Raw genomic sequence first — 27,134 nt, 5'->3', positions numbered from 1 at the left:
TTTATTAATTAAATATAATTGTCAATACAAACAGGTTGTTAGTTTGAAAGGGTTGATAATCTAACTTAGACATTTAATGCTTGATCTATACTACTCATGCCTTTGCCGGCATGCCAATAAACATCTTGCATTTAATTGCCATCACATGCACTTGCTATATTTCCATTGATGAACTTTTCACATGTAGTCATGACCATGTGTTAACGACATCCTTCTTTATCGTGCATTGATTATCACCTATACTATCCTCTCCCTTGCTCGAACCCTTAGTTTTACGTATTACTTTCCTCTTCCCTTTTCAGGATGGCCACCAAGAAGGGTAAAGAGAAATCTACTTCCAAACCACCAGCAAGGAAAGGAACCAAAAGAGCACTAGTGGCAGAGCCATCTTCAACAGCAGTAAAACCCTCAACAAAATGAATCAAGAGGATCATCAAGTTCGATGAAAAAGAGAAAGCTTTTCCAGCAAAGGACACTGCGCGGTTCACTAACCGCTACTGTGAGCAGATATTCCCCATCCTGGCTGAGAGAAACTATAACAATGAGCACCTTCTCATCCTCCCGACCAACATTGTTGAATTTGTTGAGCCACGAATTGAACGAAGACAATGGGATTCCTATGGAGACAGCCAAGGCAGGTTAATCTTTCGTGGGTAGTTGAATTCTACTCCAATTTTCACATGCCAACCATGCAGTCTGTCTATATCCATTAGAAGCAAGTCCCCATAACAGAAGAGGCCATTCAACAAGCTTTAGATCTTCCCCCTGCTCTAGAAGGATTGGACGCATTCCAAGAAGCCTCATTCAAATGGCAGACATACCAATTTGACTGGGACGCCGTTCTCAGAGTTATAGCACAACCTGGCAGTAGATGGATCTATGGATACCATCGATCTCGACCTAAGAGCATATTGGCTTCAGCACTCACCGTGGAAGCTCGAGTATGGGCACAGATTATGTCCCATTACGTCTTTTCGAGCACTCACGTGTCCTCCTTCACTGCAGACATGGCTGTTCTACTCTGGTGTATCCTTACACACCAGCACCTCAATTTACCAAGACACATTCGGCATGCTATGGGACACGTACAGATTGCGGGCAACCTACATTTTTCTACCTTAGTTTCAGATCTAGTCTCAGCCGCCGGAGTCTCCTATAGAGCTGGGGACACCAAGGACATGATTCCACGGGATGATCAGTACGTCCCTAACGGGAAGTATATCAGACCTCCAACAGCCACTGCTAGCTGGCCTGCAGAACCAGCCGATGATATTCCTTCTCCTTCCACATCACAAGCACCTTCAACAAACCAACTGCTCCATCAGATAATTGAGAGGCTAGACCGGCTTGACCGAAAAGGAAAGCAAAGTGAGCGCAGTAACAAGCGCCGATTTACATACCTCAAGGAGCTACTTGTTGGTCACCACCCACCAAAAGAAGACCCAGACACCCCGGACTCCACTTTATTTACCAGCACAGGGAGCCATGACGGTCCTGATTGTGGAGATGCTGCTACCAGCCCCCCGTTGTTCTTGACAGATGGCACCGAGGACGGTGCCAAGCTTTAAGTGTGGGGAGGTCGATCAGTATCTAACTTCCAGAGGTAATTTCTCTTCCTTAAACACCAATAAAATAGGATATTTAGTTAATTTTTCTTTTGTTAGGATAGGATAAATTGCATAGGTTATTTGCATGCATGTTCTAATTGGTTAAAAATCAATAAGTTTCTTTTTAAGACCCCATTTTTGAAAAATTTTCACTAATTTAAATCAAAACTTTTGTGTTAAACTTGTTTAGAAGTTGTATTTGGAACATAGTTAAAAGCTAGAACACACAACCTGTGAGACTTGAGCTTAATGAAATGGTTACACTATTTAACCATAAATATTTTATTCTTGTGTGTTTGCTTCTCTATGATTGTAATCTATATTTTGTTCCATCCTATATGTCCAATATTTAATGTGTTATATACATGCATATGATTGAGGCTATTATTTTATTAACTCACTTACCCTAAATAGCCTACCCTTCCATTTACCTTTGTTAGCCAATTTGAGCCTTTTCAATCCCATTTGTTCTATATTTTATCACATTACTAATCTTAAGCGGAAAAACAAGTAATACCCCAAATTGAATCTTTGGTTGTCTTAAGATAGGAAGTGTGTATCAATTAAGTATGGAAAACTGTGGGAACATTGGTTAATAAGGAAATGTGTCATGATAAAATATTGAAAATTTAGGTACCTACTCATGTGAAACTAGAAAAATTAAAAATCCATGTGCATTGGCAATGTTATGTTTATGCTTCAAAAAAGAAGAGAAGAGATCCAAAAAAAATATTCAAATAATTAAGTAATTAGATAAATAAATAAGGGGACAAAATTACCCCAATGCTAAATTAAGTTCAAAAACCAATGCATATATGATACAAGTTAAGAGAAAAGTTGATGCATGAGTATGTAAACCAAAAGTGGGAGAATTTTGGGCAAGTTAAGGATGCTTTAAGAAGAAAATAACAGTATATATGTTAGGTGATAGCTTAGGATAATGAAGGATTCAATTTATAGCTCACTTAGACATATATATACCCTCACCTTTACCTTGGCCCCATTACAACCTTGAAAAAACCTCATGATATTTGCATTGGTACATTAAATACTTGTTGATTGGTTAGGTGAAGAACAAGGTTTAGAAAGCATGATTAGAGGAGAGTAAAGTGATTACCCTATACACTAGAGTGACTAGAGTGCATACACACCATCAGTAAGGGTTCAATGCTTAATTCTATGTTCCTTGCTTTCATAAGCTGTCTTCCTACGAGTGTACTTGCTTTTATTGTATAATTTGAGTTAGTGAAATTTGATTTATTTTTGTCTTGAAAGAACTTATTTATTTTTAACTAAGTAGACAAAAATCATTTTATCATTTAGTTACATTCATATACATAGGTTGCATTGCATTGCATGAGTCTTACTTTTCCCTACTCATTTGTTTTATCTCCTTAAGCTAAGCATGAGGACATGCTAATGTTTAAGTGTGGGGAGGTTGATAAACCACTATTTTATGGTTTATCTTGTGTTTAATTGAGTGGTTTCATCAAGTCTTCACCCACTTATTCATAATAATTGCACGATTTTATAACTCATTCCTAGTATTGTTTTATGGTTGAAAACTTGCTTCCTAGAGACCTTTAATTAGTATATTTTAATTCTCCTTTATACCATTCGATGCTGTGATCTGTGTGTTAAGTGTTTCAGGCTTTATAGGGCAGGAATGGCTTAGAGAATGGAGAGGAAGCTTGCAAAAATGGAAGGAACACAAGAAACTAAGGAGATGACCAGCAAACACTGACGCGAGTGCATGGCTCACGCGGGCGCGCGAAATGGAAAAATTGCAGTGACGCGTGCGTGTGCCTGACGTGTACGCATGGATTGGAGTCTGCACAAATGACGCAAACGCACGAATGACGCAGACGCGTGACAAGGAAAATCGCTGAATGACGCGAACGCGTGGATGACGCGTACGCGTGACCTGCGCGATCTGTAGAGACTCAGGAGGCAACTTGACACAACTTCACATATTCTCAGTAGGATAGTTTTAGGTTTTTTTTATCTGAATTTAGAGAGGATTACTCCCCCTCTAGGTTCTCTTTACATTCCCAGTTTATTGTTTTATGCTTTTGGATATTGAAGAAGTCATTACCTCCATTGAAGACATTATTCTAGTTTGTTTCCTTACTTACTCTTTTATTCTTAATTCTTGTTTAAAGTAGTAATTGGATTATTTTCATGAATTGTTAGTGAAAAGGATTACTTTTATTTTTTAATTAATTTTGAATCCCTATTTTATTTATTTTATCATGTTTTCTTCTATTATTTTTATGAGTGTTATATTCATGTCAATGGAGTAGACTCCATACTTGACATGGGGGTTGATTAAAAGGAGACACTTGAGTTGGAAGGCTTAGGTGTTGATTAAACTAGAAGTTGTTGGCTAGTTCTGTATTTACTAACGCTAGACCTTCCTAAGGGAAAGGACTAGGATTTGCAAATAAGGGTTAGCTTAATCATTTGACTTTCCTTTATTTAGTAAGGGTTAACTAAGTGAAAATAACAACCTTTTTAATACTAAAACAAGGATAGAACTTCCAATTAATCATTCCCCCAGTCAAGGCTTTTTATTTAGAATATTAATAATTATTCTTAGTTTTCGTTTCTTTAATTTACTATTATTTAATTGCTCATTATTCAACTCTCAAACCCTCGTGGAAATTCCTAATTAATAAATTAGCATACTTTCTCGCAACTCGTTGGGAGACGACCTGGGATTCATACTTCCAGTATTTTTATTCTAAATTTTTGTGACACCCTTTTTAAATTGGTGAGGCGGATTTTAGCTGGTTAAGGGCTATACTTGCAATGCTGTTCTCTTATTAAAAATCTCTTAATTGGTCTAACTTCTGCCACGCACTAGTTAGGGAGCTCTGGGAGACTTTGAGGAATGAAAGTGCATTAAGTATGAAGGAGGGCTTCGAAGCGATATCTTAAGTTCAGTGGAACCAATGGAGATCCGAACTTTCTCAGAGTTGGTGAATAAGAGTAAACTTGCTAAAGAGTGTGTGAAAAAGGTGGCTGCAGAGAAAGGAAGTCATAGGGAGCACAACCAAGGATTCGCACCAAGGGGTCGAGAGTTTAAGGAGAGAGGATACACACAACACTTTTTCCAAGGACGGAATAACTTTGCGACGAATGAGGAGTCCCAAGGGAACGGTAAGGGAAAACAGCCAGCGGTTGCTTAAGATGTTTTGAGCTGTCAGAGATGTGGAGGTCGTCACCCGAATAGGCCGTGTCGTTATGGTTTGGGTTTGTGTTACAATTGCGGGAAGCCAGGACATTTGGTCAGAGATTGTCCACACAGGAGGGATCGGGGTATTGCCGAATCCGATCCTCGTACCTGAGGTAATAAGAAAACTGATAACTTAATTCTTTACCACTTTAGATAATACTGAAGACTGGTATTCACTCATAACACATGGTTCACTCATAACACATGGTCGAATAAAAAATCATGATCTGTTCTAGACGATCCTAGGTTATCTTGATAGAAGGTTTGGCTAGCATAAATGATCTGGTAGGTCTTTAATAAAAAGCAATCAGAGTGATGCAGCGGAAGTAGTAACATAGGATAGTTACGTATAGGAGGTGTAAAGTTGACTAGAATGTCCTAAGCTTGAAATACTCGAAGGGTCTAGTGGGATAATGCAAGGAATGATTCCCAGGTACTTGAATTGATTGTGAACTTTGACTGATTCCGGAGTGGATATGAAAATGATTGTTGGTGTGTAATTAGATTTAGGTGATAAGTGAGTACCATCGTGTTTGAGAGATAAGTATTACGATTTGATCACGATGACCTTGGATTTATATTGAAATGTATAATGATTGGATTCAAAGACGAATTTGGTAAACATTAAATTGAAATGCTGATGTTCTACTGAGATTGGTCTTAGGGAAACCATGAAGGGCGATGAACCCAAGTTTATAGGGGAGATTCTGCCGGAATTCTAAAATAACTTGAAGGGTTTAGAAATCTTAAGTTATGATATCAATCGCAGTTTTAACTTAAAGGTTTTATGAAGGGTAAAAAGAACATAACATTTGGTTTGTTATTGAGAGAAGCATATAAGAAGCTAAGAGTATAACGAATAGATACAACTTTAGCTGGAATCGGGAATAGGGTGTTAGAATTGATGTTGAAGAATGGTTAAAGAATGGTAAAGGGTCGGTTGAATATGAGTCTTCTTATGTGAAGAATTGATAGCAAATTTTCGAGGGCGAAAATTTCTGTTATGCGGGTAGAATGTAAAATCCGGTCAAACCATAATTAATTAAATAATAAATTAAATAGGAGTGAATATGGTTAAAAAATTTAGCAATCGGAATTTTATAATTTAAATATGATATTTGGATTCAGTGAATTTTTCTGAGTTGGAAAACATAGTTTTCTGCATAAAAACTCGCACTGGAATTTTGACCGACAGTACCGACTGAGATCTGTCTGGTACTGCAGTTGAGAAAATTGATTATAAGTAAATAAGGTTAAGAAATTAGGACTTATAATTAGGGAAGGTAGAAATATTTAAAATGCGATTTAAAGCGCTAATCTTAAATATTTTGGCCCAAAATTGGGCCAACGGACCAAACCAAGTGAACTGGGCCCAAGTGGGCCCAAGACCCAACCTATATAAACATTAGTTATGAGCATTTCAGCTCATTTACCCTAAAGAAAGGGACTTGGGGCGCTGAAATGAGAGAGAGGTGAGAGGTGAGGATTCCAACTTCAATTTCAATCTTCAAATCACCATAACTTTCTCTCCAGAATTCCGATTGACGAGCCGTTTGTGGCCACGCGTTGCTCTTTTCATTCTCTAAAATTATATCTAAGTTATGTGGTGAGTATTCTACTGTTCTCAGCCCAGTTTTCGTTTTTTCTCTTTGAATTCGAATTTAGTTTGGGTTTTGAGAAAATCCTGTGATTTTGGTTGTTTAGAAGTGCTCTAGTATGAGCCATTGGTGATATCCATGACAAAATTTTGTGGGATAAGGTAAGAAACCCTCCAAACCTTGTGATTTATCATTTTCATGAACCCTAGGTTGATGTATATATGTGAAATTGGTTATGTTAGTGTATTTGGTGATTTTGGTGCACAATTAGGATGTTGGTGTTGCTTGTGGAGCTTTGGTGAGGCTTGGAGCTAAGGGTTAGTGGAGACTTCCAAGAAGAATCTCAATTAATTTGGCTACAAGAGGTACGATTTAATTTTTATTTAAGTACCATGTGGTGTGATGAGAATTCCTAGGCTAGATGCCCCTAGGATTAAGTTTGGATTGTGTAAATGGTTCGTACTAATATGCATAGTTGATATATAATGTAAATTAATGATTAAGTTGAGAATTGTTTGAACTTGTATGTTTGGTGTGATAAGGATTTGATGGATTGGATATTGAATGTGTGAATAATTGGTTTAGTTATTGAATAATAAGGTTTGAGAAATTGAGGTGTGGAATTTGATAGTTTTGGGTGAAATTGTGTAAATGAGGTAGGTTTGGTTTTAGTTGAGTGTAAATATGTGAACGTGGTTGGATTGTGGTCATTTGGATGAGTGGAAATGAATTTGGCTTGTGAACATTGGAAAAATTGGTGATTTCTATTTTTGGGTGGAAACTGATTTTTGACCAAATTTGGTGGTCCATAACTTAGTCCACGGTGTTTGGAATTCTTCAAAATTATATTTTTATGAAAGTTTATTCAACGATCTTTCCAATGGTTCAGAAATGGATGAAAAAGAAATTTTGTAGAAGAAGTTATGTGTGTTGGAAGTTTGGTGTTTGAAAATGTAATTCTACAGCGTTTTAACTTAGTAAAAATTTTGGAAAATTGTGCTTCCACGCTCGGCCATGTGTCATTCTCGATTTTTACTCACCCATGCGTGCGCCTGGCCGATGCGTACGCGTCGCTGCACTAATGCAAATGCCTCGTAGAAAATCCAGAGAGTTGCGCGGGTACTATACTGGTTTTGTGCGAGGAGCACAAAACTCACCCACGCGTACGCGTGGCTGACGCGTACGCGTCCCTCTGCTTTTCTGACTCCCACGCGTGCGTGTGGGCGACGTGCACGCGTGACCATGTTTTTGGCATAAATTGATTTTTAAGTTTTAAAGCCGAATTCCATATGTCTCAGCCTCCACTTTCAGCCTTTAAGCCCATAATTTTTATAGTATTGATGATTGGATTTTTGACGGTTTAGAATTCACTAATGGAATCTCGTTGCAAGTATAGTTTCTAAACCAACAAATAATCCTTTCATACAAAAGATTGTTTGTCACTAGTACAAACCCCTAAATTTATAAACCGAAGTATTGGAACCTCGGGTCGTTCTCCCTAGGAATTGCAATAAAGTGTCCTTGTTATTGGTTATGAGTTATGTTTGGGGTTTTGGTAAGAGACATGAAAGATAAATGGCAAGGAAATAAACTAATAGCTAAAAAGGTCTTGGCAAGGTTTGGTGGTCAAGGATCTCTATCCTTATCACTAACCACAACATGAGAATTGGCAAGGATCAATCCCATTAAGTCATCCTCTAACTAGGTAAAGGAAAGTTAAATGAGCTATATCAATCCAAGTCCATAAGTTCTAGCTCTCCACCAATTCAATTAGTGAATCTTAGAGTTAATGGCTCCCAATCATCAATTACTTGGACATTACTAACTCAAGAGTTCCTAAGTTACCTTCCCAAGCCAAGAGCATAAAATTCTACTCTAACATCCTTCCAAGCATTTCATCAAACACTTGGAAGGCATAAAAGGAAAGCATAGTAAAATTGCAAGGAAAGTAAATTTACACTACTCAATTGTAAGGAATTAAACAACAACAAATCAAATAAACAATAAAGGAACATGAATCATAAATTGCACTGAAAGAGAAATAGAAGAAACAAAAGTGCATCAACATAAAAAGTAGAGAATTACAAGAATTAAATGCTAAACTAGAGAGAAAAGATGTAGAAGATGAAGAATTGCAAAAGGAAAAGTAAATCAAAGCATGAAATTAACCTAGATCTAAGAAATTCTAATCTAGATCTAAAACCTAATCCTAATCCTAGATGGAAGTGAGAGCTTCTCTCTCTAAAACTAACTTTCCCTCTAAAACTAATCTAAACTAAACTAATGATGACTAAGTGTCTAAGTATGTTGATTCCTCTTCATTCCTTGGGTTAAATAGCATCAGAAGTGAGTTGGATTTGGGCCTGGGAAGCCCAGAATTCGCCACCAGCGGATTCACTTTAAGTGGGTCATGTGCGGACATCGGCGTGTACGTGTACAGTGCGCATGCGCATCGATTGACAATTTTCCATCCACGCGTACACATCATGTGCGCGTACGCGTCGCCATGCGACCTCACAATCCATGCGTGCGCATCTGCTTTGCGCGCGCGTGGTTGATTTTATCCCAAATCCTTGCTTTTCCATGATTTCTTCACTTTGCATGCTTTTCTCTCCATTCCTTTTATCCATTCCTAGCCTTTCCAATCTGAATTTATTAACAAACATATCAAGGTATCTAGTAGAATCAAATGTGAATTAAAAATCATCAAAGTAAAGGTCTAAAAGCATGTTTTCACACTTTAGCACAATTTAAGGAGAAAATCATGAAACCATGCTATTTCATTGAATAAATGTGGGTAAAAGGTCATAAAATCTCCTAAATTACGCACAAGATAAACCCTACTAATGGGGTTTATCAACCTCCCCACACTTAAACCAAGCATGTCGTCATGCTTAAACCAAGAGAAAGCAAAGGGTATCAATATTTATTCAATGTGAACTAATCTAAATGCAACCTAAACTATATGCAACTATCTAAATGAATGCAATTGCTTGGTCAAAATAAATCAATTCCCAAGAAAACATATATAAGCACAAGAGCCAAAGGTATTAGCCAATCTAATTCACAATTGAATTGAGTTGTTAAATATTTTTACAAACTTGCAAGAAAAGTGATGATTGTAGGTGGAAAACATGTAATTGAGCATCAAACCCTCACCGGATGTGTTTGCACTCTATTCGCTCAAGTGTTTAGGGTTGATTCTCTCAATTCTCCTCTATTTCATGCTTTCTAAGATTTGTTTTTCTTCTAACAATCAACATTTATTCTATGCATGCATACAAGTATCATGAGGTCTTTTCTTTAGGTTGTAATGGGGCTATGGTCAAGGTAGGATTTATATTTGGTCAAGTGAGCTTGAAATTCGAATCTTTGATAAGCTTAGACTTCCCACCTAATCTATGACATCTTATACAATTCAAACTAACCTAACTACTCATTTTTCACTTTTTCACATACTCATGCATTTCCTTTACATTTCAAAACACTTATGCATCGATTCTTATTTGACTTCACTTTGCTTTGGGGTATTTTGTCCCCTTTTTATTTCTTTCTTTTCTTCTTTTTCTTTCTTTTTTCTATATTTTTTCTTTTATTTTTCATATTATTTTTTTCTCTTTTTTTTTCTTTTTGTTTTTCTCATTTTTTCTTTCTTTCAAACTATATACAAGAACATCAATGTATAAGGTCTATACATTTAATCAATACATGAGTATGTACCCAATTCCCAATATTTTCAACAAAAATACAAAATTACCCTTTTTAGTCAACCAATATCCCAAGGTTTCCACACTTGAATGATACACACACTAGCCTAAGCTAATCAAAGATCCAAATTGAGGACATTTATTGTTTTTTGCTTTAAGGCTTGTAATGTGCTAAAATTATGAACAAGTGGGTTAATCGTAGGCTCAAATTGGCTAACAATGGATGATAAGAGGTAAGGCTATTTGGGTAAGAGTGAGCTAAATGAAATGATGGCCTCAATCATATAAGTACATGTCTACACAAAATAATGGACATAAAGAATCAAACAAATCAAGGATCACAATCATAGAAAGAGAATAATACACACAAGAAGGAAAAAATAAGTGGTTATAAGATGTAACCACGCAATTAAGCTCAAAACTCACAAGCTTGTGTTCTTAGCTCAAAGACATGATCCACAATATATATATAATTCAAGCAAGTTTAATGAAAGGTTTTCACTCAAATCAATTGAGGTGCCCTATGGATAATTTCCTTAAAAAATCTCATTATTTCGACTAAGCTTATTGTATATATATGCAAAAATTAAGAAAATGAAAGTAAAAATCCTAAAAACCTGAAATGAAATGCAAAAGTATTGGGATTAGAAATTTGTCACCCAAAATCGCCGAACGGTCGGATGACCTCCCCACACTTAAAAGTTTGCACCGTCCTTGGTGCATTCAAAGATGAGCAAGGGGGTACGGCGACTCTCCAGATTGCTACCTTAAGCTGGTAGGTCAACCGATGCTGCGTGTTCTTTGTTCTGCTTCCGTTTTTTTTTTTGCTTGTGGTGCATCAATCATGAAAAACAAAAATATTAACACCATAAGATGAGAAAATAAAAAAGCAAGAAAGCATACATTGTTGGAATGAGGTAAATCACTAGAATTGAGTGAGTGAATTAGTGTGACATTAATAAAAGTTAGTGTGAATTCTAAATTAGGCACCTTTTAAGACACACATTAGCATAAGAGGCTAAGTCACAATAGAAGCATGCATGTCACTCATCCTAATGTGCTTAAAATACTTTAAGTTAGCTTGTAAGTTGAGACAAACTATAAAGAAGCACAAAAGATCCAAGCCAAATATATATGGATGCAAATGATCAAGAAGCACAAGGCATTAAGATAAATACACAACATCTATCAAGAAGTTGCCTAATCGAGGAAAAGGATTCCAATTACATGGTGGCCAAATCATGCAATTCAAGAAGAGTTACAAGCTCAAAGGCGATTCTCATCACTTGGTATTCTCAAGATTAAGTATGAAAAATTCAAAACCAAGTAGCAAAAGATAACCTCAATCAAGGAATCCAACAATCATTATAAATAATGATTATGCTAAGATAGCATGCAATTAAGAATAAGCAGCAATATGTAGCAAACAAAGTTAATAATCCAACACTTATAATGAAAAAAAAAAAGAGAAAATGAACTGAAAATTAAACTAACCAACTGATCAACTAACTAAAATAAATGGTTATCAATGGTGTTTGGAAGTGTTGGATGAGGGGTAGGAGAAGGGAAGAAGAAAGGAGAAGGAAAGAAATGGAAAGAGGAGAAGAAAAGAAATGTTTGAAATAAGGGCATCCAGGCGTACGCGTGCATGGCGTGTGCGCATGGATGGTGGTGCAATGGACACGACGCGTACGCGTACATGGCGTGTCCACGTCGATGGCTTATTTCGAGAGGGATGCGTACGCGTCATGTATGCGTACGCGCGAGTTGGTTTGTGCTTCAGGCATAGTGCTGGCGCAGTGTAGGCACAACTCTTGGGAAAATGGCTGGGAGGTGAAATCTTGCAATCCATGCGTACGCATATATGGTGCGTCCGCATGGAGGGGAGAAAATGCTTAATGCACGCGTACGCGTGCGGTGCGCGTACGCATGGATGGTGCTCTGTTTTTCAAAATTTTTCTATATTTTTGCACCAATCCAAGCATTCTAAACCTCCAAACAGCTACCAAAATACCATAAAACCTTATTTAACATACTAAACTATCAAATAAACTCAACAAACCAAACAAAACATGAATTTAAGCTAATTCTATCAATATGTACCAAAGAGAAAAAAATGAAAAGATTTTACCATGGTAGGGTGTCTCCCTCCTAGCACTTTTTTTTATTGTCCTTAAGTTGGACTTATGAGGAGCTCCTCTCAAGGTGGCTTGTGCTTGAATTCATCTTGGAACTCCCACCAATGCTTGGTTCTCCATTGTGCCCCAAGATTTCTCATGGATTGAGCCAAGTGTTGATGGAGTTCTTCACAAGCTTGGGGCTCTCAAAGTTGATCCTCTTTTTGTAATCCCCGATCCCATACTTTGTTTTCACACCCATCTTGAAGTTGACTATCATTGATCCATGTGGGTGGTAGGCATGATGAATTCTCAATGAAGTTACCAAACATTCTCCTAGATCCAAGAGATCTAGCTCTATACCAACCCTTACAATGCCAACCACTAACCATCTCCCTTTTGCTTTTAAAGCCACAAATATTTCTAAGTTGACCATCCGTCTTAAGCAGACCATATTCAAGGGGAATTATAAAGCTTAAGTATAAGGAATTTACCCACTTGAATGAAAGAATGGATGGTGATAGCTTGGGGAGAGGTATCTCCAATGTCCTTGCAAGCTCTACTCCCTTATATTCTTCCTTGATTGTCTCCACCTTTTTACAAACTTCTTCAACTTCAATCCTTTGTTCATCATTTTCATCCAACTCTTCTCCATCACTCAAATCATAAATGGGAGGTTGAGAGAAATTTACCTCCACATCACTTTCTATCTCGTTGGGAGAATGTTCTTCATATTCAAAGGATTCACCACCAAGAGGATTGGATGCATAATCTTCATCACCAAGGAAACTCAATTCTTGCTCCATTCCTTCCAAGTATTCATTCAAAAATTGTTTTGGAGGTTGTGCACACTCCTCCTCAACATCAAATTTAATCTTCTTGGAAAGGTTCTCTTCAACTCTAGGTTCCCAAGGAGGTTCTGCATCTCCTAAATCTTCAACCACTTCTTCCTCTTCTTCAATGATCATAGGCTCCTCCAATTTCTCTAATACAAAATAACATCCCTTATTTTCCACTAGAGTTTCCAGTCTCTCCTTCTTGCTATGCTTTTCAATTAATTCTCCACATGTGACCATGGGAGTGCTTTGAGTGCTCAAGCATTGGGAGGCTAAAGTGCTTACTACCTTGGTCAAGGTAGCCATAAATTCTAGTGTCTCCCTTTGTATTTCTCCTTGCCCTTGAAGTAAAAGGCTAAGGATTTCATCCATTGGGGATTGGAGTGGATAAGAGGGTTCATTGTCTTGGAGAAATGGTTCATAATAGGAAGGTGGTTCTTCTTGGTAAGGGTATGGTGGTGTGTATTGAGGTGGTTCTTGGGAGTATTGATAATGGCATGGTGGTTCCATGTATGGCTCATATAGTTCAAAAGGTGGTTGGTAGGATGGATATGGATTAGGGTCATACGGAGGTGTTTGGTGAAAAGAGGCTTGTGAGTATGGTAGACGCTCATGTTGAGGATATGATTTGTAGGCATATGGTGGTGGTTCTTGAAAGTTACAAGGAGATTCACCATAGCCATTGGATTGGTATGCATCATAGAATGGCTCTTGTTCATAGTGTATTGGTGGAGGTTGTTGCCATGAAGATTGATCATATGCATATGGCTCCTCTCACCTTTGATTGTCCCATCCTTGATAAACATCCTCATTGTAGCCCTCATTTCCTACAATATAGTTAGAACCAAACTCATAGCCAAAGTGAGAATTCATAATGAAAAGAGAAAAGAAGAAACAAAAGCTAATAAGAAATAATGAAACAAAGTCCTAAAACTAGCCAAAACTAACAAAGAAGTAAAAGGTAAACCTATTTACAATATTTACGTATATACAATAACCAATAACACAACACCATTGCAAATCCCCGACAACGGCGCCATTTTGATGATTGGATTTTTGACGGTTTAGAATTCACTAATGGAATCTCGTTGCAAGTATAGTTTCTAAACCAACAAATAATCCTTTCATACAAAAGATTGTTTGTCACAAGTACAAACCCCTTAATTTATAAACTGAAGTATTGGAACCTTGGGTCGTTCTCCCTAGGAATTGCAATAAAGTGTCCTTGTTATTGGTTATGAGTTATATTTGGGGTTTTGGTAAGAGACCTGAAAGATAAATGGCAAGGAAGTAAACTAATAGCTAAAAAGGTCTTGGCAAGGTTTGGTAGTCAAGGATCTCTATCCTTATCACTAACCACAACATGAAAAATGGCAAGGATTAATCCCATTAAGTCATCCTCTAATTAGGTAAAGAAAAGTTAAATGAGCTATATCAATCCAAGTCCATAAGTTGTAGGCCTCTACCAATTCAATTTGTGAGACCTAGAGTTAAAGGCTCCCAATCATCAATTACTTGGACGTTAGTAACTCAAGAGTTCCTAAGTTACCTTCCCAAGCCAAGAGCATAAAATTCTACTCTAACATCCTTCCAAGCATTTCATCAAACACTTGGAAGGCATAAAAGAAAAGCATAGTAAAATTGCAAGGAAAGTAAATCTACACTACTTAATTGCAAGGAACTAAACAACAACAAATCAAATGAACAATAAAGGAACATGAATCATAAATTGCACTGAAAGAGAAATAGAAGAAACAAAAGTACATCAATATAAAAGTAGAGAATCACGAGAATTAAATGCTAAACTAGACAGAAGAGATGTAGAAGAAGAAGAATTGCAAAAGAAAAAGTAAATCAAAGCATAAAATTAACCTAGATCTAAGAAATTCTAATCTAGATCTAAAACCTAATCCTAATCCTAGAGAGAAGTGAGAGCTTCTCTCTCTAAAACTAAATTTCCCTCCAAAACTAATCTAAACTAAACTAATGATGACTAAGTGTCTTATTATGTTGATTCCTCTTCATTCCTTGGGTTAAATAGCATCAGAAGTGAGTTGGATTTGGGCTTGGAAAGCCCAGAATTCGCCCCCAGCGGATTCACTTTAAGTGGGTCACGTGCAGACATCGGCGTGTACGTGTACAGTGCGCGTGCGCATCGATTGACAATTTTCCATCCCCGCGTACACGTCATGTGCGCGTACGCGTCGCCATGCGACCTCACAATCCACGCGTGCGCGTCTGCTGCGCGTGCGCATCGTTGATCTTATCCCAAATCCTTGCTTTTCCATGATTTCTTCACTTTTCATGCTTTCCTCTTGATTCCTTTGATCCATTCCTAGCCTTTCCAATCTGATTTCATTAACAAACATATCAAGGCATCTAGTGGTGTAACACCCTAATATTCAAATCCTTATGCTCGAGTCATAAGTCAATGATATTACAGTGGTACGACTCTCAGGTGGATTTTTAATAAATAAATATAGGTAATTTCGAAAGGAGTATTAACCAAGAAGCCTGAAAAGAGTAGAAATAAAATCGCAAAGACGTATCACTCACGTTTCGATAACAAAAGATAAACCGTGAAGCCGAAAATGATATACGGACAAGGCGTAGAGGAGATTAAGAGATAGATAACAGATATATATATATATATATATATATATATATATATATATATAACATAAGTAAATAGCCACTAGTCGCGACCCGCGAAGTTTAGGCCGGCTAAGGTACAGTATGAAAGTAGTTGACAACAGTATATCCTAATCTCTCCCGAAGGAAACATGAGAGCCTCTATAGGCAAATTCAAAGAGTTCAATACATAATATAATCTTTCCAAAACAAAGGTGGAGAGATTCTAAGCAAAACACAAAGTAGGGAAAATAAAGATCTTTGCCGTCTCTCAGACGACCCACAACTCACTTCTGAGCACCTAGACCTGTATCTGAAAAACAAGAGATATATACGGAATGAGAACCCCGGGCCCATGGGTTCCCAGTACGGTAAAAGTGCCAAATAAATTCAATATACTGCAATAAAAACTCACTAAGCATCCTAAACTTCTTCACCAATTATTCATCCTAGGTTCTCGCTAATCCATGAATAAGCAACTGTCATAAGGGAGTGCTAAATTTAATTCATGTTTCACATGTTTCCCAACTCGCTGACTCTTCCACGAATCAGACTCAGAATCATAAGCAAAACCATCACCAGTTGTTCTGCCTCAACAATTCTATATTAATACATCATACCCTCGCCTGGAGCTAGTGAAACCACATCACTGCGTCTACCCAGGGAGCTCCAATTACCTCATTCAATAATCATCATCATCATGCAAAAACACAAGCAATACAGGCAAGTAATACACAAATATGGTACATGTAGAACAAGTAGCATATAGTCAGGTAACATGGCATATATGATGTAGAAATCCAAAACAAATGGCAAACCCAAACAATTCAAACATATGCAAATGATGAATGCCTGCCCTATGGCTGATGATATCATCTGTCGGTTATATAGCCAACCCGACATGTCCTGGTAGCTAACCATTGGACAGAAATACCCATTGCGGAGCAAGTAGGTTTGAGCTACAACCCCCTTGCTACTACCCGCTCAACCCAGAGCCAGTGGAATAACCACTACTGCGACTACTACCCAAGCAGGTGTTTAAAAGCTCAACCTGGAGCGAGTGGATTCACCACTACTGCTGCTACTACCCAGGCGTCACAATCTCTGACCTGGAGCAAGTGGGACGAACCACAACCCTTGCTACTACCCAGGATCTCAATACATACGTTCGTTCAGTTTAGAAGCAATCATCACTGTTATCAAATCTTAAACATTAACCTGGAGCAAGCGGGATGAACCACCATCCTTACTACTACCCAGGTATCACAAATACACCTTTATTCAAAACTCCATAATTAAACTCATTTATCATAAACATCCTTTCCCGTCTCATACCCGGAGCAAGTGGACAACGCCACTGCCTACTACCCGGGGTCACATATCATATTTCAGCATTTTTCATTATTATCCATTTAACACATTCATTCATTAATCATATATGCATTTATACTCAGCCATAAACAGTAATGGCTTTGCCATAACCCGGCAATAACTCAGCCATCCGGCTCATGGTTCAATCAAGAACCGGCCATTTATCAATAAATATAGCCCTTCGGCTCATGGCATACACGGTACTTCCACCGTCATTCTCCATATCTCATATAATTATCTCTGATCATCATTGATCATAACCCTTCCCCTTGCTTCACTCGCAAGTTACCACATCCCCTAGCTCCTTTCTCATTGCTAGGCATATCATAATGATTTAATACATAAGGGGTGAGATCGGAGGCTTAGAAGTGTGAGATTTGGCTTTAAAAACTCAAAAATCAACTTTGGCATGAAAACAGGGCCACGCTTACGCGCACTCCACGCGCACGCGTGGATGGCCACAAAACTCATCGACGCGCAAGCGTCATACGCGTGGACGCGCGGGTTGAAAAATAGCCAAACGACGCGCACGCGTCAACCACGCGTACGCGCGGATACCTTTGTGCCCCAGGCACAAAACTGGCACAACTCTCGGGAAAATGGCTGGGCATTTGGTGCAGCGCATCGACGCGCCCGCGCACACCACGCGCACGCATGCATGGTGCTTTCTTGAAGAACGGCGCGTACGCGCCAAGTGCGCCTACGCGCGGAGGGTCATTCTTCTAAAAAGTTTCTAAGTTAAAAGCTGCAGGATTTACAAATTCAACCCCCAATCTTCCGACGGACATAACTCTCTCATTTTAAATCGTTTTTCACCCGTTCTTCGAATGGCATGGACATCCCGGATCCAATTTCATTTCTAAACAAATTTGGCACAAAACAGAGATCCGTAGTCCAAGTTATGTCCCGTCAAAATATGCCCAAAAACCATATTTTTATACAAAATCACAAGGTGCCATTTTCAAAACAAGCCATTTTCAACTATTTTCCAAATCAACCAAAACATGCCAATTTCAACCCTTTTTAAAGTCAATCAAAATGTACCAAAATCAACATCAAGCCATCCTCAACTCACACATTGACACTTTACCAAAATTTCCAAAACCACATCCAACCATTTTAACACTTCTCAATCAAATGGCTAAATGACAAACACAATATCATGTCATATATCCTTCCTCATCCCAATTTCCAATAATACCATTTCCAATTAACCATCATTATACACAATCAATATCATACTCACTATCACGTGGTTTCACCCACAAATCAACCTTAGTCATTCCCCAAGCATATATCACAACATACATACACTACAAGAAAACAGCTCTATTGCCACGCTTTTGAAAGGGTGGCCTCTACAAGCGTGGTGGTTGCTCTATCGCCACGCTTTTGGTAACCTATCGCCACGCTTTTTCTTTTGCCACGCTTTTTACAAATGGCAACCCATTAAAGCGTGGCCGTATGTGGGAGATATGGCCACGCTTTAAAAGCGTGGCCGTATGGGAGATATGGCCACGCTTTTAAAACGTGGCGATAGAGAGAGATATGGCCACGCTTTTGAAGCGTGGCGATAGAGAGATATGGCCACGCTTTTCAAAGCGTAGCGATAGCGAGAGATATGGCCACGCTTTTGAAGCGTGGCGATAGCGAGAGATATGGCCACGCTTTTGAAGCGTGGCAATAACCTTATAAAATTAAAAAAAAAAATAATTTTTCTGATTTTTACCTTCATTAATACAAAATATAAATTTTTCAATTCTTTTTTGTTACCAAACTTATAAATATAATATACAATTTTTATTACAAGACAAATTAAATAATAATTAGTGACATATATAATTTTTGCTATAATTGTTTTATACATTAAAAAACTAATACTCAAATACAAAATAAATCTAGAGTTCAAATTCCAAAACTAAAAACTAAAAAAAATACAAAAACAATACAACTTAAATCCTAAGTCCTTTGTTGTTTCTCATTCCTCTAGCCCTCTCAAACTTCCTTCCCTTAGATCATACATAATTGTTTCGGAAATATTTGTGAACCTTTTTACCTGCAAAAGACGGCAAAAACAGATACAAATGTTTAAGTTAGTTAAGTTTGTTATAAGCTACCATCTCTCCTATGTTCTCTATTATTTTTATATATGGCTTCAACAGGTGTAGGTTCAGAATTATCAATCAATAAGACAAAGTATATATCAATTGGACAGTGTCTAATTAGTACAAACTAAGCATGCAGAACAATTCGAAAAATACTTTAACCCAAAGGCCAATTCTATGATGTCTATTACTTAGTGCCTAATTAGTGCCTAGCTTACCTTTTATGGAAAACTTTAAATATTTAGAAATTATTTACTTTTATACTTTTTAAATTAAATATTGATTTTTAACTTGTTTTGGCAAGTTAGGCATTACCTTTTAAGCACCATAGCAATCACCTAATCCAAAACTATCAAAGTGAGTAAGTGCATAAATGTTCCAGTTGCTCAAACCTGTTAATTTGACACTAAGCACAAGTTTCTTTCAGCATATTATCATATAGAACGTTTTTAACCTAAATAGCCTTGGAACAACATTTTTTAGTATTATTACCACTTGTAAACATAAAAAAGCTAATAAAAGGTTAGAAGAGCTTTTATTAGGTCCAACAAAGTATTAGCCTAAATCAATAGATTAAGATATCATTTTTTAATTTCTTCAGACTGCTTTACCAGAAAAATGGATGTAGCTTGCCACTATATAACTGATTATTTTATTTTATTTTATTTTAAATACCCATTAAATCTAATAAAAACTTACATATTTGTTGAGAGATATTTACATTATAAGGAAACTTTATGAAATCAAGTAATCAACATTAAGAATAAACTAGAAAGGAAACGATCTAAACAGGCAATCACCTCGGATGTGGATTCCCCTTCACCATTTTCTGTCCATACTTGCGCCATCGGAAGACACTAACTTACTTTCCCTTGTAGAATTGGGCTTATGTGGGGGATCATGACTGTGTTGACTTTTATAAACAACATCTATTACACGACCCACATCATCATTGCATTCAATCTTCTTTGCAGAACATTCTGAATGAGTACACCTGTAATAGCTTCGAGATCCTGTGGGACTCTTCACTTGCTTCTGACCATACATCCGCCAACTGTAACCATCAGAAATTGAAACCCCTGCAACAAAACCACAAGAAACATGTTTGCAAGTGAAGCAGTACTTTTTTTATTTGTTTATTAGTGACTTTATTATTTTAAAATTGTGTAGTGCAGAGAAATAGAAGCAAACTAGCATAATAATCGCCTCCTTTCTCCTCCAACTATAAAATTTTAGTGCGAGACAAAGCCATGATGAAGCTATTAAGTTTAGCATAAACTAGTCCTTTTTCTCTAACCCTTTTCTTTATCATTGCCATAAAGAAAAAAGAGAATAATAATAATAAAAGAATTTTAATCTTTTTTCCCCTTCAATCAACCTTCCTCGGTGCGGCACAAAAAGACAAGCCCCACTATGAGTTCACACTTCATCACCAAAAAAATATTAAAATTAAAATTTAAAAATAGAAGAAAGAAAGAAATTGCACAGAACACGGAAGTATCACAACTAATAACACTTTCCATCAATGCTTCTTTTTTTTCCTTTTTTTTGTAACACTTTTTCCAGATCCAGCATATAAAAGCCAACTCCAGCCATGAAAACATTCTGAATGGGATGGTGCGAACGATCAAAATGAAATAATAATTAAAAAAAATGGTGTTAAAGAAATAAATTGACAAAAATTAAATAAGTATCAACTCAATTTTCTTCTCATCAAACTTAGTATTATGAATCAAGCAACTCAATTTTGAGATTTCAATTAGTTCAAGCAAGTAAAAGAGCTCATTAGGTCAAATGCAGATGAAGCAAGCGGTGCCGAAGAAAATTGAACAAAGTAAAAGCATTAATAAGAGATTTATATAGGTACCATTGAATCAATAGATTTCTGGTTCATGCAATACTCCCGAAGCTGTTAAAGCTCTTGAGAGAAGTTCTGCAAATACGGGAAGAAAAGACCAGTTTCTGCATACATTTTTTCTTTCTTTCCTATTATTTTTATTTTGTCTTGGAAAATCTAAGCTTGAGTGAGAAAAGAATGAAGAGGAAGAGAATGGGGAGAGCAGCGAAAGTGTTTGAGATTTTAAGAGCTTTGATGATTATGAAGACTTAGAAAGAGAGAGAGAGAGAGAATTTAATGATTTATATATCTGAAAAATAAAATTTGAGGTCCATCTATCTCCTGAGCATGAAATGACCTACTTTTAGTGCAAAAGAAACCAAATCTATGTTAGAAGTAGAGAACCTATAATTTGCTAATGATTAATTTAAATGCAAGAAAAGCAACCAAATGACTATTGTTCAGTACACCATGGAACCATCTCGTAGTCATAGATACTAATATGCTAACATGAATTCAAGAAAACTAATTTCATGTATTACATTCTTAAACCATCATTATTAAATTCCATTCCTCATTTGTATGGGATCAATCAACAAGTATTTAGCAGGGCAAATTTAAATTCCTTATTATGCTTAACAAGAAGTTTATAGGCATCCACTTAAATTTTTAAAAGAAAAATGAAAACGGAAGGCCTTAGAAATAAATACCATAAGTCCAAACACCAACTGGTTAATCGTAATGACCTATCGATCATTCCAGATCCAAGTTTCTAATTTGCAAAGTATAATTCTATTTATCGGTGCTGTTCTCAGACTATACACTCAACATTAAGAAAGATAAGAACAACCCTAAACCAGGCGGCTCAGAAAATTCTAACCATAACCAAAATCAGCCCTTCTCACATATCACATATGTTCAAGTATAGTTTACAACTTCAAGTAGATGAACACGAAGAGTGAGATTCCCACAAAATTTAAAACGATCACAGCAAAACAATACTTAAAATATCAATTTAAGAAATATAATAAAAATAGTAACAAGTTATCATGGAAATGCTCTAACCTTACTTTCATCTTTGACATCCATATTCGGCGTAGCAGGGCTCCCCTGCAATTCTGCTACCCCAACCACACCATTTCACCACAAAGAAATCACTCATTTAGATTTTTGAAGATTAAAAAAAAATGCAAATACTCATTGAAACCAAACCGTACCATCACTCCGATTGTTCACAACAGGTGATTCAGCAGCTAGGGTTCCTGAATTTGACCCCTTCGGAGGTTTATCTGAACTTTTCATCACGCCGCGCTGCGACTCAGTTTCACAAGGCGATTCGCTAGCTCGTTCTTCTCCCTCTGACGCCTTCCCTTGTTGTCCTTGTTTCTTTCCACCTTCGCCGCCTTCTGAATCCTTCTCTTTCGGGAGAAGCTCCGGCGCTCCCTCCGTGACAGCTCCGGCGCTCTCTCCGTGATAGACGGTGAGCGCCAAGGGAGTCACCATCAAATCCTCAAAATGGCGCAGCGAGGGGAGGTTGTCAAAGTTTCTCGCTCTATTGACCATATAAGACTTGAAATTGAAAGCGGGTTTCTCGCTCTCTTTATTTTCTTCTTTGCCCTTGAGGACTTCTTCTTTGGTAAGCACCACGGAGACCGAGAACGAAGGAAAAGGAAAAAATCAATTCCCTTTTTGGGGCTTCTTTGTGGTAATTGAAGAAATGGGGAGTTTAGTGAGTGTGTGGAACAGATGAAAAGTTGGGGATCTGGATCTGCTGCCTTGGTGGAACAGGAAACTTGTGTTGAGGTTCACGGACCTCATAATTGGTTACTGCGATTTACTGTGTTTCTGCGTGGTGCTAGTTAGTTGTTATTAGTATGGGGAGATTTGATTTTCTGGTGTTAGATTGAATTAGAAAGCTTTGGAATTGGGTTTCGTGGTGGAAGGAATGGGAGTGGTGTCTATTTTGGATTCATGAGGTCAGTGAATTGGATCGACGAGAGTGAAGGTGTAAGAGTTGAGAGTTAGAGAGTCTCGATGAAGGGTGGGGATCTGTTGGCAAAGTTTTAGGTTAGAATTCAGGGGTTATTGGGTTTGGGGCAGGTTATTAGGTTTTTTTTTAAAAACTTTTTGGCCACGCTTTTAAAGCGTGCTAAAAGAGCATCAGGATATAGCCACGCTTTAAAAGCGTGGCAAAAGAGCACCAGAATATGGCCACGCTTTATAAATGTTACTGTAGTGAAACCCTGTTGCCACGCTTTCAAAACGTCCCTGTTTTTGTCTACGGCCACGCTTTTGAAGCGTGGCAGAAAAAAACGTGGCCGTATCTTTATTCAACTACCACCCTTACAAAAGTGTGGCCATTGACCCTTTTCGCCACGCTTTTGAAGCGTGGCGAAAAAAACGTGGCTGAATCTCTATTCAATCGCCACCCTCACAAAAGCGTGGCCATTTACCACTTTTGGCCACGCTTTTAAAGCGTGGCAAAAAAAAGCGTGGCCATAGGCCTTTTTTCTTGTAGTGATATCTCTAATGCATCATCATACCATCAAGGCATCAATAATCATAATCACATATATGATCACATAATATATCTCAACCGAACCAAACATACCTCATCTACATAATTTCACCCAAAATTACCAAATTCCACACTTCAACTTCTCAAATCTTATTATTCAATAACCAACCTAATCATTCATATATTCATTATCTGAAATTCATCCAATCACTTGTGCCATCATACAATACACACATCGACTTACCTTTCTTACCTCTTTCCGGCCTCCGGCCTAAAATTCACGGCCTCCGGCCCAATTTTCACAATTTAAATGCATAAACCACAAATCAATACTCATTACCCCTGTACATCAAATTCTCAATACACCAAGCATACAAGGCCACACAATTCTCAACCCAATCATTAATTCACATTACATATCAACTATGCATATTAGCACCAACCATTTACACAATCCAAACTTAATCCTAGGGGCATCTAGCCTAGGAATTCTCATCACAACACACGGTACTTAAATGAAACTTAAACCGTACCTCTTGTAGCCAAACCAATTGAGCCTCTTCTTTGGAAGTCTTCACCAACCTTAGCTCCAAGCCTTACCAAAGCTCCTCAAGCAATACCAATCTCCCAATTGTGCACCAACATCACCAAATACACTAACATAACCAATATCACATACATACATCAACCTAGGGCTCATAAAAATGACAAATCACAAGGGTTTGAGCACTTCTTACCTCAGCCCATATGAAGTAGGGATAGAACCCACTTAGAATCCATGTTGGAGTATTCCTAAACACCCAAAATCACAAGATTTCAACACTAGCTATCCAAAAACGTGTAACAGTGGGGAATATCGAAAACTGGGCAGAGATGAATGGAACACTCACCACAAAACTTAGATAGAATTGTAGAGGATGAGAAGAGCGACACGTGGCCACAAACGGCTCGTCAATCGGAGCTCCGTAGCTCAAGTTATGGTGGTTTGAAGATCAAAGAGAGTTAGGTTTTCTCTCTTCTCTTCTCTCTTCTCAATTTCAGCGCCCCAACCCTTCTTTTTAGGGTAAAATGAGCTGAAATGCTCATAACTAATATTTATATATGTTGGGTCTTGGGCCCACTTAGGCCCGGTTCACTTATTTTTGCCCTTTGGCCCAATTTTGGGCCAAAACCTTTAAGATTAGCGCTCTAAATCGCACTTTAGATATTTCTACCTTCCCTAATTATAATTCCCCATTTCTTAATCTTATTTACTCATAATCAATTTCCTCAGCTGTAGTACCAGACAGATCTCAGCCGGTATTGCCGGTCAAAATTCCACTATGCGCTTTTACGCAGAAAACTATGTTTTTCGACTCGGAAAAATCACTGAATCCAAATATCATATTTAAATTATCAAATTCCAATTGCCAAATCTTCCAACCATATTCGCTCCTATTTAACTTATTATTTAATTAATTTTGATTAGACCGGGTATTACATTCTACACCCCTAACAGAAATTTTCGCCCTCGAAAATTCCATCCATCACTATCTTCTCTCTCTGCCAAGCCAATTACCACTAATCACAGCTCAACTCCAAGCATAACCTCCAAACTTACTTCCTTATTCTCAAACCCTCGAATTTCTACATGACTTGCTATTATAAAGTCTCTGACTCATCAATCAAAAACCCCTTTCATTTCTAGAAAGCAAACGAGTTTGAAATAACAATTTAACAAAAATCATAAGAATCCGCTTTCCTTTAATAATCTATAAAAGCATTTGAGACATATCTCTTTCGTTAAAGTTACTCATATGAAAAATTATCCTCAAAACCATAACCAACACTCTTTCAAATTTTTGGGGAAAAATTTTCAACAGTACCTCCCCAAAAATTGGAGTTTACCACCCGTCACGGGCTCCCTCAAACCAATCTCAGTACCGCATCAGTATTTCAATTTAGTGGCTTTCACATTCGTCTTTCAAAACCAATCATTATAAATCTCAATCTAATTCCAAGGTCACTATGACCAAACATCGTGGTACTCATCTCTCAAACACGACAACTTGCACTCTCTCATCATCTAAATCCAATTATGCATCAATGATAATTTCTTCATCCGCTTTAGAACCATCAAAGCTCGCAGCCGCAATCAATTCCAACTATTTGGGGATCATTACTTGCAGTAACCCACTTAACCCTTCCAGTATTCAAACTTAAGATATTATAGTAAACTTTCACAGCTCCTATTCGTAGCTATCATGTGTTACTGCTTCCGCAAGCTTCTACTGCTTTATTCTGATCTCTCGTCTAGTACGAGCCCTATCACTTACTTTCTCAAGTACTCAACCACAACTTAGCATGACTGGCATTTCAAATCAATGTTTCTAAATCCCTCATTTAGGACCATTCCTTATCTATTTAAATCAAAGGAACTAAAAGTCACAGGTTCAATCTGTTTCACCAAAAATCCAGAAATCAACCAACTACATAACAAACACAACACATCATTCTCAATAAAAAAAATCGTTTACATCACAGGCATTTATCCATTTGTATTAAGGCAAATCCTTACTCGGACCATCCGGTTTGCTCCTTAGTCTAATATTAAACTCGACATTCCCAGTTTTACTGTACAGGCGGTATTATAAAATCACGCATTGTCCTTTAAGCCTGATTATTGCAATTACCTCAATCTTACTGTCGCAATCGGCCCGCATCCTGACTCTCTCCTTGTTGGAAATTTCTTGATACATGCCCTGGTAACCCGCACTTGTAACATACACCTAACCCCAATTGGCACGGCCTATTTGGGTGATGACTCCCACATCTCTAACAGCTCGAAACATCAGAAGCAGCCGCTGCCCGTTTTCCCTTACCATTCCTTTGGTACTCCTCACTCGTCGCAAAGTTAGTCTGTCTTTGGGGAAAGTGTTGTACGTATCCTCTCTCCTTAAACTCTCGACCCCTTGGTGCGAATCCTTGGTTGTGCTCTCTATGACTTCCTTTCTCATCAACCCTCCTGATGTGTGGAAAACGATCCAACACAAAACCCACCGGCAAGTGTACCGGGTCGCATCAAGTAATAATAACTCACATGAGTGAGGTCGATCCCACAGGGATTGAAGGATTGAGCAATTTTAGTTTAGTGGTTGATTTAGTCAAGTGAATCAAGTATTGGTTGTGTGATTTGTGATTTGCAGAAGCTAAATTGCATGGAAAGTAAAGGGGAAGGGGAAATTTGCAGTAAACTAAAGGGCAGGAAAATAAAGGAGCTGAATCTTAAAGTGCAAGTAAATTAAATTGCAGAAACGTAGATTGCAAGTAATGTAAATGGCTGAAACTTAAAGTGCAAGAAATGTAAATTGCTTGAATTGTAAAAGGAATTGGGAATTGGGATTGCAGAATTTAAACAAGAACAACTAAATTGCATTAAACATAAAAGAGAAAATCTGAGTGCAGTGAAGTGGATCTTAACAGAAAAGTAAAATGACTTGAAGAATTTAAAAGCAGAGAAAGCAGTGCTTAATTTGCAGCAAAGTAAAAGTGGTTGAAGATCTCAGGGTGGAAGAGACTAGATAACAAGT

The 27,134-nt window shown here is 37.6% G+C and overlaps 1 protein-coding gene across 5 annotated transcripts; it reads right to left on the bottom strand.

Annotated features, from left to right (window-relative positions):
- Nucleotides 1-18,684: 18,684 nt before the first annotated feature.
- On the bottom strand, nt 18,685-23,113 carry LOC112748668 (WRKY transcription factor SUSIBA2-like). Of its 5 annotated transcripts, none has more exons than XR_011872138.1 (4): nt 22,265-23,113; nt 22,113-22,168; nt 20,011-20,289; nt 18,685-19,161 (listed from the first exon to the last, which is right to left on the bottom strand). XR_011872138.1 is itself a non-coding variant. In XM_072216547.1 (4 exons), the coding sequence occupies exons 1-3, from the start codon at nt 22,608-22,610 to the stop codon at nt 20,030-20,032; spliced, it is 657 nt and encodes a 218-aa protein (XP_072072648.1). In that variant the 5' UTR covers nt 22,611-23,113; the 3' UTR covers nt 18,685-19,161; nt 20,011-20,029. The 5 variants fall into 5 exon arrangements, 3 of the variants coding, with proteins under 3 accessions (XP_072072648.1, XP_072072650.1, XP_072072649.1); XM_072216547.1 differs by having other exon boundaries at nt 22,118-22,168; XR_011872139.1 differs by having other exon boundaries at nt 18,686-19,161; nt 22,113-22,165.
- Nucleotides 23,114-27,134: the final 4,021 nt, after the last annotated feature.

The sequence above is a fragment of the Arachis hypogaea genome, chromosome 15, assembly GCF_003086295.3.
Source record: "Arachis hypogaea cultivar Tifrunner chromosome 15, arahy.Tifrunner.gnm2.J5K5, whole genome shotgun sequence".
Classification (NCBI taxonomy): domain Eukaryota; kingdom Viridiplantae; phylum Streptophyta; class Magnoliopsida; order Fabales; family Fabaceae; genus Arachis; species Arachis hypogaea.
The sequence above is the reverse complement of the archived record's forward strand: the minus strand, read 5'-3'. Positions and strand labels throughout refer to the sequence as shown.

Coding starts and splice junctions, on each gene's coding strand:
- LOC112748668 (XM_072216547.1), bottom strand. CDS start 22,610: ATGGTCAATAGAGCGAGAAACTTTGACAACCTCCCCTCGCTGCGCCAT. Junction 22,169..22,264: donor TGTGAACAATCGGAGTGATG/GTACGGTTTGGT, acceptor TGGTTGGGGTAG/CAGAATTGCAGGGGAGCCCT. Junction 20,290..22,117: donor TATGGATGTCAAAGATGAAA/GTAAGGTTAGAG, acceptor GTTTTGTTGCAG/GGGTTTCAATTTCTGATGGT.